At 40.0% G+C, this 14320-nt stretch overlaps 1 protein-coding gene across 1 annotated transcript in view; it reads left to right on the top strand.

The window, feature by feature from the left end:
- The window catches only part of lipca (lipase, hepatic a), a 34935-nt gene extending 25614 nt beyond the window's left edge, over nt 1–9321 (top strand). The window contains exons 8-9 of the mRNA XM_060911727.1: nt 1930–2148; nt 9228–9321. Coding sequence (XP_060767710.1) covers nt 1930–2148; nt 9228–9321 — 313 coding nt within the window. The remainder of the gene's footprint in view (nt 1–1929; nt 2149–9227) is intronic.
- The last annotated feature ends 4999 nt before the right edge of the window (nt 9322–14320 follow it).

The following is a 14320-nucleotide window of genomic DNA, read 5'->3' as shown; positions in this document are numbered from 1 at the left end:
TTTCAACAATGAGATCCCTTTGCTGCTTTGTAAGCTATCTGTGAACGCTGGCTTTTGCTGGAGGATACAACTGAGTAAATGTCTGAACTTTATTTGGGGTTAATCAGTTTCATTTTAATTGATGGCAGGTGTGAACCCAAAAAGACTGAATGCTGTAATTAAATCAAAAGGTGCTTCAACAAAGTATTAATTTAAGGGTGTGCACACTTATACAACCAGTTTATTGTACCTTCTTTTTTTTAATGTCCCCCCCCCCCCCCCCCCCCCAACAGATTTGTTTGTTTTTCAGTTGAATTGTACAGGTTATAGGTCACATTAAAGGTGCGAAACATTTTGAAATTATTTATCGTGGTCTCTGTTTTTTACATCAGAAAAACCTATCATTTTTATGGGGTGTGTAGACTTTTTATATCCACTGTAGCTAACATTGGGATTTATGAGAAGTTTACAGTCCTGTGCAAAAGGTTTAGACACAAGTAAAGAAATGCTGTAGATAAAAAATTACTTAAAAATAATGAAATGAAAAGTTTCAACATTAAAAAAAAGACTATAAACAGTAAGCAGTAAGCCATAATAAATTAAACAAAGTCAATATTTGGTGTGAGACGACCCTTTGCTTTAAATAATAATAATAATAATAATAATAATAGCCCTGTGATGACCTGGCGACTTGTCCAGGGTGTACCCCGCCTTTCGCCCGTAGTCAGCTGGGATAGGCTCCAGCTTGCCTGCGACCCTGTAGAAGGATAAAGCGGCTAGAGATAATGAGATGAGATGAGATGAATAATAATAATAATAATAATAATAATAATAATAGCCCTGTGATGACCTGACGACTTGTCCAGGGTGTACCCCGCCTTTCGCCCGTAGTCAGCTGGGATAGGCTCCAGCTTGCCTGCGACCCTGTAGAACAGGATAAAGCGGCTAGAGATAATGAGATGAGATGAGATAATAATAATAATAGTCTCAGGTACAGTGAGTGCAGTTTTATAAGGAAATGAGCTGTAGGTTTTACTGAGCATCTTGCAGAACCAGCCACAGTTCTTCTGGACTCTTTGACTGTCACACTCACTTCTTCATTTTGCACCAAAACCCAGTAGCCTTCATTATGTTTTGTTTTTTAATCTGAAAAGTGCTCTCTGGGGTGGTACGGTGGTGTAGTGGTTAGCGCTGTCGCCTCACAGCAAGAAGGTCCAGGTTCGAGCCCCGTGGCCGACGAGGGTCTTTCTGTGCAGAGTTTGCATGTTCTCCCCGTGTCTGCGTGGGTTTCCTCCAGGTGCTCCGGTTTCCCCCACAGACATGCATCCCCTGCATCCAAAGACATGCAGGTTAGGTTAACTAGTGACTCTAAATTGACCGTAGGTGTGAATGTGAGTGTGAATGGTTGTCTGTGTCTATGTGTCAGCCCTGTGATGACCTGGCGACTTGTCCAGGGTGTACCCCGCCTTTCGCCCGTAGTCAGCTGGGATAGGCTCCAGCTTGCCTGCGACCCTGTAGAACAGGATAAAGCGGCTACAGATAATGAGATGAGAAAGTGCTCTCTTATGTAATATGCTGCTCAGATACAGACTTTTTTTTCCTGTAACATTTAATTTTGTGCTGGAAAACGAACGTTTGGACTCTAAAATGTTTTTTGTACTGACTCGATAATGTAGAAGTCATAAAATAGAAATCTATAACAAAGTTGGTATGAAAAAAATAGGGTACCTAAGACTTTTGCACAGTACTGTACGTGTATATCCTCTAGTTTAGCACTGTAGAAACAAACCTAAATAAATAATCTAAACTAAATAAATTTGGTTTGAAACAGAAAACTGTAGGTTTTTCATCAAACTGATCCTTCAGTCAGACTGCAGTAATTCAATGAAACATAAGCATAAAATTCCAGATTAATCAAATGTGTCCCTTTACACCATCTCCATCTCTCAGAGTAAAGGAACTCTCAGGCAATAAGACTTACACTTTCCTGATCACCCTGGACACCGACATCGGAGATCTGATGATGATGCATGTGGCCTGGGAGACAGAGCCACTGTGGACCAACATGTGGAGTAAAGTGAAGGCCATAATGTCACTGGGGAGGAAGGAAGATGCACCACAGATCACCATTGGCAGGATTCGAGTCAAAGCAGGGGAGACACAGCAGAGGTAAAACAGACATGGGATAAAACAGAAGCAGATAACACAGAATATTTAAAAATAAGTGACCAGCACATTACACCAATCACCTATAATATTAAAAACACTGACAGGTGAAGTGAATAACATTGGTTATCTCATTACAGTGGCGCCTGTCAAGGGGTGGGATATATTAGGCAGCAAGAGAACAATCAGCTCTTGAAGTTGAGGTATTGGAAGCAGGAAAAATAGGCAAGTGTAAGGATCTGAGTGACTTTGACAAGGGCCAAATTGTGATGGCGAGATGACTGGGTCTGAACATCTCCAAAATGGCACATCTTGTGGGGTGTTCCTGGTATGCAGTAGTTAGTACCTACCAAAAGTGGTCCAAGGAAGGACAACCAATGAACCAGCGACAGGGTCATGGGTGTCAAAGGCTCATTGATTCTCATGGGGCACAAAGACTAGCCCATGTGGTCCAATCCCACAGAAGAGCGACTGTAGCACAAACTGCTGAAAAAGTTAGTGCTGATGCCTTTCTGCAACACCCATAACCCTGTCACTGGTTCACTTTTATTCCATTGAAAAAGTGTCCTGTATGTATAATAATTAAATAATATTGGCTGGTGTTGAGTGGTATATCAGATATATTCCATTCAGCTACCATGATGTTGAATGAGTCAAAGACGAGTAGCTGAATGGAATATACCTGATAGACCACGAAAAAACCAGCCAATATTATTATTATTATTATTATTATTATTATTATTATTATTATTATTATTATTATTATACATACACAGTTGATGGAACAATTATAGATTTTACAAAAAGTTAAGAGGGGGGTAACTTACCAATATTGAATGCTGATTCTGATTGAATGTAATTCAATGTTCTGTTAATCCAATGTACAAAGTCAAAGTTCTAACAATAAAAATGGTCCAAGTCCAAAAAGCCTGAACAACAACCCAACTTATATACAAGCTATATCCAGGTAGACAGTTCAAGTTCAAAGTTACTTTTGGTCGTAGTTAATTGTAACATTGCAGTTGTTCAAAACAAAAGGGCTTTGCTGAGTGAAGTCCATGAGTGAAGTCCTCTTGTAAAAGTCTCCGTCACTTTTCCTCACCTCCAAGTAGAACTTTGACAATATTTCCGCTATTGCTCTCTTTTCCAGTTTTTCGAAGTCCGTTGGTCTGTTTTTCTCTTGTAAATATGCGTGGAGAATATCCAGTGAGGTTTCAGTAGCTTTTTGGGTGTTCAGGGTGTCTTTAAACATTCCACTTTTAATGAAGCAAACCTCGCAGCCATGTTTGTGTACAAACTGTCACAGTCACTTAGCCTGGGAAATCCCATGCTGCTTTGCACAATCGTTCCGATCTGAAAAGACAGCATGGAAACTATGGTCTAAAGGCTCGCCTGAGTTAGGGAGCCAATCAGAGAGTGGGGAGGGGTGGAAAGACGGTGACGCATACTACTCGACAAACGGAAGCTTGTAGTTTATTTGGGACTGTTTACGGATCACATTTAACATAGCGGCGAGTGATACGAACCAAACTTTCAATCAAGCTTTAGACACTGTTCTGAATAGTTTAGAGCGAAAGTTTGTTTTAAAAAAAGAACAGCGTTTGGCGTTACAGTCCTCTTCGTCTTCTTCGTCGCTCTAACTACGTCACCGGGTACAACTGCCATGATTGGCCATGGGCTACGTATACGCCAAATGATAGACATTCGCAACGTCCAATAAATGGCCGTTGACAATCGTAAACCACACCTCCCCTACGAGAAATTCAGTAGGCGGATTCCAGACCATATTTCACTTGTGATATGGTCTGGTGTTAACCAGACTAACAGTCACTTGCTAGTGCGGAAGTTTTACATCTCCAGTGTGTCTCTTTTCCAGTTTTTTTATGTCTGTTGGTATGTTTTTCTCTTGTAAATATGCGTGAAGAATATATAATGAAGTTTTGGTAGCCTTTCGGGTGTTCAACACGTCTTTAGTTTCAGTTTATTTATTAAGTGCTTAAGCCTAGCACTGGATTAGCCCCGTCTTCTCTCTTTCCTGGCTGACAAAGAAATGACTGTGCGAATACACAGCAGAAAAGTTTTGTCAATGGATCTTCGCATGAGCTCCGAAGTGTGACATCATGTTGTCTTGACAACATGCAATATTATAACAATATTTTACACTTATTCTCCATTGAGGAGAGTGGTGTAATACATGGAGGATAAGTGATATGATAACAATATTGTATGGCATCAGTAAACCCACTAGAAGGGAATAGAATACATGTTTTTATTCCATGGAAAATATGTCCTGTATGTATAATATTTAAATACTATTGGTTGGCCCTGAGTGGTACGGTACTGTATATCAGATATATTCCATTCAGCTAGCATGATATTGAACGAGTCAAAGACGAATGTAGCTAACATTAGCATTTATGAGAAATTTACAGTACTGTGGAAAATTTTTAGTGGAAGACGAATTCAATATCATGCTTGCTGAATGGAATATATCTGATACACCACAAAAAAAGCCATTATTATTATTATTATTATTATACATACACATTCATTGGAACAATTATAGAGTTTGCAAACAGTTAAGAACGGGGGTAACTTACCAATATCCAATGCAGAAGTTTTACGTGTAATACATATCTTATGGCATTTTCAATTCACTGTGACAGTTTACTGCAGGCACGAACAAAGAAATGCTTCCGCGCATGCGCCGCAGAAAACTTTCCCATTGGATATTCACACCAGCTCTGACTTGTGAGGTCATATTGTCTTAACAACCATGCTATATCGTAAATCATATTCGACGCTCATTCTCCATTGGGTAGAGTGACGTAATACACGTAGGATAAGCAATACGCTAGTACTATTGCATGCTATCAAACCAAATGAACGAAACCCGCTAGAAGGGATTAGAACACGTTTTTATTCCATCGAAAAAGTGTCCTGTATGTATAATAATCAGTGTTATTCACGTCACTTGTCAGTGGTTTTAATGTTGTGGCTAATCGGTGTGTGTTAGTGTAGAGCTGCACAACAAATTATATTAAAATTACACACTTGATTTGTTTTTCAATTAAATTTGATTAATGAACAGGGTCAATTCTGCAGCATTGGCACTCAGGAAATTATTGTTTAGAACAGAGCACCACTATCCGTCCTTGCTCCAATAACCATCAACCTTGTAGCATATGACCTTATGCACACGACTGAAGCACAATAACTCTGTGAGTCTACAGAAGGAAAAGGAAGGAACGATGTTGGAAAGCTACGTTGTGTGTGAATTTTAAAATGACCCAGTGGTGCATTAAAGTGAATTTTCATCTACAGGTGACCAATTATTTAACCAGCCATTAATATTGCTGATTTCCTTTAACACTGGGAGTACACAGCATTGACTGGTTTCAAAATTATTGGCACCCTTACAATGAACATTTGTATGCCTGACATGGAGAGAATGACAAGTCTGTTTGTGTAATGTGTAACAAGGTAGGAGAGACTGTTCAGATCCTTTCAGACAGCGCCCCCTAATGGACACGCCAAGCCCCTACTTATCCCTTAGCGTTTATCTCAACACAAGGCTCAGATACTGACGACATGGTGTAGGGAGAATCTTTTCCAAAAATACCAAAATAATAATAAAGACCAAAAATGATCAGTCATTTGACAGACGAAGATTTTAACACATTATAAATGTTGGAGGATTTTTGGCAGCTCTCTCTCTCTCTCAAAGACACACAGGGTGAATAACAGTCTATCAGGTGTTATAGGCCGATTTCATGAACACAATATCTCATCTCATCTCATTATCTCTAGCCGCTTTATCCTGTTCTACAGGGTCGCAGGCAAGCTGGAGTCTATCCCAGCTGACTACGGGTGAAAGGCGGGGTACACCCTGGACAAGTCACCAGGTCATCACAGGGCTGACACATAGACACAGACAACAATTCACACTCGCATTCACACCTACGGTCAATTTAGAGTCACCAGTTAACCTAACCTGCATGTCTTTGGACTGTGGGGGAAACCGGAGCACCCGGAGGAAACCCACACGGACACGGGGAGAACATGCAAACTCCGCACAGAAAGGCCCTCGTTGGCCACGGGGCTCGAACCCGGACCTTCTTGCTGTGAGGCGACAGCGCTAACCACTACACCACCATGCCGCCTGAACACAATATACTCTTATGTATTGTACAGTACTGTACAAGTGTCTTAGATTATATTTTCAGTACAAATTTTGAATTTTATAGATCTCTCATCTCTCTCATCTCATTATCTGTAGCCGCTTTATCCTGTTCTACAGGGTCGCAGGCAAGCTGGAGCCTATCCCAGCTGACTACGGGCGAAAGGCGGGGTACACCCTGGACAAGTCGCCAGGTCATCACAGGGCTGACACATAGACACAGACAACCATTCACACTCACATTCACACCTACGGTCAATTTAGAGTCACCAGTTAACCTAACCTGCATGTCTTTGGACTGTGGGGGAAACCGGAGCACCCGGAGGAAACCCATGCAGACATGGGGAGAACATGCAAACTCCGCACAGAAAGGCCCTCGCCGGCCACGGGGCTTGAACCCAGACCTTCTTGCTGTGAAGTGACAGCGCTAACCACTACACCACCATGCCGCCAATTTTATAGATATTTATTTTATAAATAAACTTAATGAAGTCTGCTGTGATTTTGCTGCAAAAATTGGAGGTAAGTGTGACAAAGGCTCCTGAAGAACTGTGCTTGGTTCTGTCAAATGTTCAATAAAACTTGCAGCACATTTCCTTTTCTTTTTTATACCAAAACAAAGTGGCGGCACAGTGGTGTCCTGGTTAGTGCTGTCGGCTCGTAGCAAGAAGGTTCTGGGCTCGAAGCCAATGGGAGTCTTTCTGTGCGGAGTTTGCATGTTCTCCCCATGTCTGCATGGGTTTCCTCTGGTTTCCCCCACAGACATGCAGGTTAGGCTTATTGGTGGCTCTAAATTGACCGTGAGTGTGAATGGTTGTTTGTCTCTGATGATCTGGTGACTTGTCTATGACTCGCCTATAGTCAGCTGGGATAGGCTCCAGCTTGCCCGTGACCCTGCACAGGATAAGCGCTTATGGATAATGGATAGACCAGCACAAAGACTGTACAATATAACAAGACAGTAGCTCATAGACAGTGAATACAAGATATGTGTAATGAACAAAGAGGTGGATTTTTAAAGTGCAAGATAAATGCTTAAGTGATTTATACAGTATCAGTGATTTATAGTATATATCGTACCAGTCAAAAGTTTGTACACCCCAATCATTCATAGTTTTTTTCTGTATTCTGACTATTTTCTACACTACAGAACAAGACTGAAGACATCAAAACTATAAAACAACACGCGGAATACATATGGAATTATGTGATAAGTGTCTAAAAAAGTTTCATATTTTAGTTTCTTCAAAGTATCCACCGTTTAACCCCTTTTTTTCCTTCTTCCTTTCCTTCAACCTTACAGGCTACAGGAATGAAAGACAGGACAAGAAATAAATGGATATAAAATTTAGAATAACAGAGATAATCGAAATAAAAGAGCAATGACAAAAAAAAGACAAAAAGCAGGAAAGATAACCCAAAAGCAGATTTTAAAAGCTCAGGCCAGGTGGGAAGGTTTTGGTCTTGTAAACTGAAGGGCATGTGTTCAATTCCCATTCATGCCTTATAAAACTGCACACATTGTACCTCAAACTTCTATTTAAGAAAAAGAAAGCAAAGGGTTGTCACACCAAATACTGAGTTTGTTTACTGTATTGCTGTTTAATTCACACTTGTATTTTTCTTTTAAGGTTTAATTTCATATTTTTTGGAGTCATCTTTACAGCATTTCTTTGCATGTGTCTGAGACTTTTGCACAGTACTGTATATACTCAGGTCAACTGTGGTATTATTTAATGTGAGCTCAATTTCCAACTTCCTTTTTATCTGGGTTCTGTCCATCAGGTCATGTTTTCATTTACGGGCCATATCTTTAAAACTACTTCATGAAACTTTTGTATACATATCAAGCAACATGTGAACTGGTGCCTTTTGCTATTTTGGATTTTTGAAAAAAAATATTTTTCAAATTTTTACATTAAAAATAGATTTTGACTTAGTTTCTAAGAGCAACGTTCGTTTCTGGAGCATATATCCAGAACTATTCATGATATAGATTTGAAACTTGGTATCCATGTTAACAAGGTGATGTAGATGTGTCTTTTCATACTAAGAAATTTTGAGAAATTTAAATTTTTCATGTTTCCATGGAAACAATTTCAGACTTAGTCTCTCAGGTTAGTCTTAAGGGTAGGTTTTGTTTCCGGAGCAGAATTTGAAAACTATGAGTGGTTTGGTCTTGAAAGTCCGTATATGTGTTGATTAAGTAATGTATATGTGCCTTTTGATACTGAAAAATGTGAGATTTTAATTTTTAGCTCCCCTGGACCAAAGGTCCGGTGGGTTTATGCCATGGGCTGCTGAGGTCAGTATAAAGAGGTAGGGTTGGTTTCCTGCAGCAGAACTTGAAAAATGTGACAATATCTTGAAACTTGGTATATAGTTGGTATATGGGGCGGGGGATATAGATGACTCTGTCTTCTTGTGTTCTTTCATTCGTTCTTTCTTTCTTTCTTTCTTTCATATAATATTAGCAAAGTTATATAAAATTGTTTGCAATCTGCAGCATCTCCATGTGTTATTTAGCTACAGCTATGAGCTCCACTCATACACACACACCAGCACCAGAATGGGAAAGTTATTAAAATTCCATTTCCATCAATATTTTAATCATAATTTAATAAGTTATATAAATATATTTAGGTTTATTCATTATAAAGACAAAGAAAATATCTTCATATGATATTAAAATAGATTTTGCTGGTGAAAATAGATGGATTGGGTTCATAACATGATGCACTACTGAATAGTTAGCAGAACCTCTGGGCTCAGAAGAGATTGAAACTAAAATCCGAGCAGCCACACAGTGAATTTTGTTTCTTTCGATATAAAGTGCAAATTATTTTTATGATTATTAATTAGCTTTTGCCCTGTGACCGTTCTTTTCTCCTAATCTCCACAGAACCACATTTTGTGCTCAGACAGAAGATGGCGTGTTTATCCAGCCCTCGGAGGAGAAGCTGTTTGTTCGCTGTGATGAAAGGCAGGAAATGTAGGACTGTGTGAGGTCACAGGGTGAAGGACAGCACGGAGGGGGGTTTTGCTCGTGCATGTTTGACATCATAATATGAGTGGAAAAACTGGATTTGCTGAGATTAACCAATGCCAAGGAAGCTGAAACTACAGTTACTGTTTTTAACCTGCTCTTGTTGACTGGTACTCATCACTTTCCCCTTGTTTGGATCCCAGATCCCTTTTCATTATGTCAGGATCAGACTACACCAATTCAGCCTGATTTTGACACGATGTTTTCATTGATGAGAAATTTCCAGAGTCTGGCCTGAATATGAACGTCAGGAATGACAAATGGCCCTTGTAGTGTGACATAATCAAGGAAGAGTTACAGTGGTGCTTGAAAGTTTGTGAACCCTTGAGAATTTTCTATATTTCTGCATAAATATGACCTAAAACATCATCAGATTTTCACACAAGTCCTAAAAGTAGATAAAGAGAACCCAGTTAAACAAATGAGACAAAAATATCATACTTGGTCATTTATTTATTGAGGAAAATGATCCAATATTACATATCTGTGAGTGGCAAAAGTATGTGAACCTTTGCTTTCAGTATCTGGTGTGACCCCCTTGTGCAGCAATAACTGCAACTAAACGTTTGCGGTAACTGTTGATCAGTCCTGCACACCGGCTTGGAGGAATTTTAGCCCATTCCTCCGTACAGAACAGCTTCAACTCTGGGATGTTGGTGGGTTTCCTCACATGAACCGCTCGCTTCAGGTCCTTCCTCAACATTTCGATTGGATTAAGGTCAGGACTTTGACTTGGCCATTCTAAGACATTAACTTTATTCTTCTTTAATCATTCTTTGATAGAACAACTTGTGTGCTTAGGGTTATTGCCTTGCTGCATGACCCACCTTCTCTTGAGATTCAGTTCATGGACAGATGTTCTGACATTTTCCTTTAGAATTCGCTGGTATAATTCAGAATTCATTGTTCCATCAATGATGGCAAGCCATCCTGGCCCAGATGCAGCAAAACAGGCCCAAACCATGATACTACCACCACCATGTTTCACAGCTGGGATAAGGTTCTTATGCTGGAATGCAGGGTTTTCCTTTCTCCAAACATAACACTTCTCATTTAAACCAAAAAGTTCTATTTTGGTCTCATCCGTCCACAAAACAGTTTTCCAATGGCCTTCTGGCTTGTCCACGTGATCTTTAGAAAACTGCAGACAAGCAGCAATGTTCTTTTTGGAGAGCAGTGGCTTTCTCCTTGCAACCCTGCCATGCACACCATTGTTGTTCAGTGTTCTCCTGATGGTGGACTCATGAACATTAACATTAGCCAATGTGAGAGAGGCCTTCAGTTGCTTAGAAGTTCCCCTGGGGTCCTTTGTGACCTCACCGACTATTACACACCTTGCTCTTGGAGTGATCTTTGTTGGTCGACCACTCCTGGGGAGGGTAACAATGGTCTTGAATTTCCTCCATTTGTACACAATCTGTCTGACTGTGGATTGGAGGGGTCCAAACCCTTTAGAGATGGTTTTGTAACCTTTTCCAGCCTGATAAGCATCAACAACGCTTTTTCTGAGATCCTCAGAAATCTGCTTTGTTCGTGCCATGATGCACTTCCACAAACATGTGTTGTGAAGATCAGACTTTGATAGATCCCTGCTCTTTAAATAAAACAGGGTGCTCACTCACACCTGATTGTCATCCCATTGATTGAAAACACCTGACTCTAACTTCACCTTCAAATTAACTGCTAATCCTAGAGGTTCACATACTTTTGCCACTTGCAGATATGTAATATTGAATCATTTTCCTCAATAAATAAATGACCAAGTATAATATTTTTGTCACATTTGTTTAACTGGGTTCTCTTTATCTACTTTTAGAACTTGTGTGAATATCTGATGATGTTTTAGGTCATATTTATGCAGAAATATAGAAAATTCTAAAGGGTTCACAAACTTTCAAGCACCACTGTATGTGGCATCTAGAATGTCTCATGAAACCCTGCCAAAAAGTCGAGCATGTCAAAGTATTTTGTATTTTCTTGCATAGCTTGACATCTCCTACGACATGTTTCTTGATGTTCCTTCTGATTTGACAGTTTCTTGACCCTCCTGCCCAATGACATGCGAGGACATGAATGATGATTGGTCATGGTCAAACTTGTAGTGTTTCCAGTCTCCCAACCAATATGAGGCAAGAATTCATGGCACTATGATGGTCTAATCTGACATTGTGATCATCATGAAAGACAAAAATATCATGTAGTCTGATCCCGGCATTAAGCTAGCTCACTTGGTAGCTTAAGTGAAGGTTGTTAGTTGGGCTCTTGGGCTACTGAGAGGTTATGGACAGATGGACCTAATGTAGATCTCAGAAGCAAAATCTGCCTAGAATACATTGTAATTTGACACAGTTTTGTTTTCAAACCAGTAAAGCAAATTGTTAAACTGAGCAGTGTGTTGCTTCCAGTGAATCACATCTAATGTAACATCTTCTCTATTGCACCACAGTGAAAATGATGGACGATGTCGATGATTTAGTAAAATAATGCACAAAATACAAGTATAGTTTTTGTTTTCCAGAAATGGAATGAGCTTAAACACATGTTGACAGACCATAGAATACAGTTATCTACAAGTGTGGCATTTCTGACCACATGTGTGCGGTCTTGCCTGCTACCATATATAGCATCCAAGCATGGCCTCTAATGGAGAAGGAACTGGATAAGATTGAGACTTTGTGGCATGATTTCTTAAGGAAAATGGTAAAAACGTCCCAGGCAGAAAAGAACAGAGTGATGTCCAGTTTGAAGGAGAGATAGATTGGAGATTTACAATCTCAAACCAACGCCTGCAGGAGATCACCAACAGCTACCTATCCACAAGTTTTGCTACCGCCAACATTTGAAGTATATTGGCCATATCTGCCGACTTGACAATGATGCCCTGCAAAAACAGGCACTCTTTGATGTAAGAATGTCTAGGAGCATATGGACGACTGTTGAAAAGCTACTGGGGGTTGACGCCCAACAGGCAAGAAAAGCCATGATGGAAAAGGCAGCCCTCCTGTGACTGATGGATGTCAGATTTCCACCTCCATCCATTCAGTAGTGCCCCAAGGCCGGAAAACTATGATGATGATGATAGTGTACATTAAAATACATGGTGTAGGTACAGCGCTACAGCCCGTCTAAGAACTACAGATCCCATCAACCAACTTCCGCGATGACCTACGTCACACCTGGGTGGGATCACCTACGTCACTTCCTCCATGAGCCCATAAGTGACTCAACCACACTTCCATCTTCCTCTTTGGCTCTGTGAACCACGCGGTAACAGACATAAAAAGAGGCACTCTCTCCGGACCGTCCGAAATCACGACTTCTGCCTGGCAAGAAAGAAGATTTCAGCGTGCTTTTCATTTACCACTGGCCACAGTAAAACTACCTAAGTGCATTATTTTACTCAGATTGAGTTACAACCGGTTTTTATGTGTTCATTTTAAGTAACGTTACGACTGCCGCCCAAAGCAGTTAATTAAAAGTTAGAAGCGACCGGATTCCTTCTGACTTAATCGCTGTGCACATTGTTTGATCAGAGACTTTTCCTCACGAACGCTGAAGTTCGGACCAAGAAATTCTCTGCATTTTCCCGGAAGCCTCCACAACCTCTGTGAACTCCAGAAGTTTCAGAACATCTCTATAATCTTGCATAGCAGCAAGATACTGAAGTAAGACTGGCATTTTGGGCAAAACTAGTCTTAGGAATTAGCTTTATGAAGTAGTGTGAATTTAAACTCAGGAATTGTTTAATTGTGCACACTGATCTTGTGTTCTACATTGCTCTCTCAGTTGTTTTTAATAGATAGGCTGTTGTATGCTTTCTCTATCCTTCCTAACACTTTTAATTTCATTATTACACATATTTTGACCTCATCAAGATTTCAGTGGATTTAGTAATGTTAAAAGCTAGTGGAGTTAGCTACCACAGCTAATTATTTTGTCTCATTAGCAACAGGGCTAATCCTTTTGTCTCCACCACGAGGTCGGGTGTCATCCTCCTCCCCCCACACACACATACCCTTTTTCTCTCTCTCCCCTCGCGCGCACGCACACACACACACACATCACTGATGACCATTTGAATATTTCAACTGCTATTATTCATTTTTATCATTGTTATAATAAATTCAATTTATTGTGAAACTGTGTGTTTATTCGTTGCTGATATATCCTCGAAGTCACACAATCTCAAAAGACCTCCAAATTGCCTTCAGTGTGCTATTGGCTGTAATGTTTATGTACTACGGTAAGTGATATATATTATTGCTGCATCAGTAGTGGTCATAATAATTTGGAATATACCATAATCTAGCTGTTTGGTAATTTATTATTAAACACCAAAATTAATGGTATGATTCAATGAGACTGATTCAATGGTATGATTCAATGAGATTGATCACTTAAGACCAATAGCACCCTACAATGGATACCACAATAAAGTGTAAACACTTATTTCTATTGTGGTCCAAGTACATCAAGTGCCAAAAAAGGGGGCTATAAACAAAGGGGGGGGGGGGGGGGTATACAAAATAAAATATGGCATGAACTAGAAGGTTAACTAGGACCACACTGTACACAATAGCTATGGATTAAAAGCATTCAATCCATGAATGGATTTTTATCAATCTTTCTTATTGGAAAGTTAACTGCTTCTGGCTGTCGGGACATTTCATTTGTTGGCTTTGCTGTTGTCATTAGTTATCCTGCTCAGGCTGCCTGCTGATGCAGAACAACTCGAAGTACTACACGCTATTTCATGGTCTACTTTCCAAGCCATCATTCATCCTTGTTTTAAAAACCTTCTTCTACTTTTCCATGCCACTTCAGAAAGTAACCCCAGGTGAGGATGTGAGAATGACATTCCCTCCTTCCCCTTGCGGTTTATTTAATCGTTTGAACATGGGAAATCTGACCGCTGATTATTTCACATTCTGCTCATGTAGTTTTTCAGT

This window comes from Neoarius graeffei, chromosome 27 (genome assembly GCF_027579695.1).
Source record: "Neoarius graeffei isolate fNeoGra1 chromosome 27, fNeoGra1.pri, whole genome shotgun sequence".
Classification (NCBI taxonomy): Eukaryota; Metazoa; Chordata; class Actinopteri; order Siluriformes; family Ariidae; genus Neoarius; species Neoarius graeffei.
This window is presented reverse-complemented; position numbering and strand designations above follow the sequence as displayed.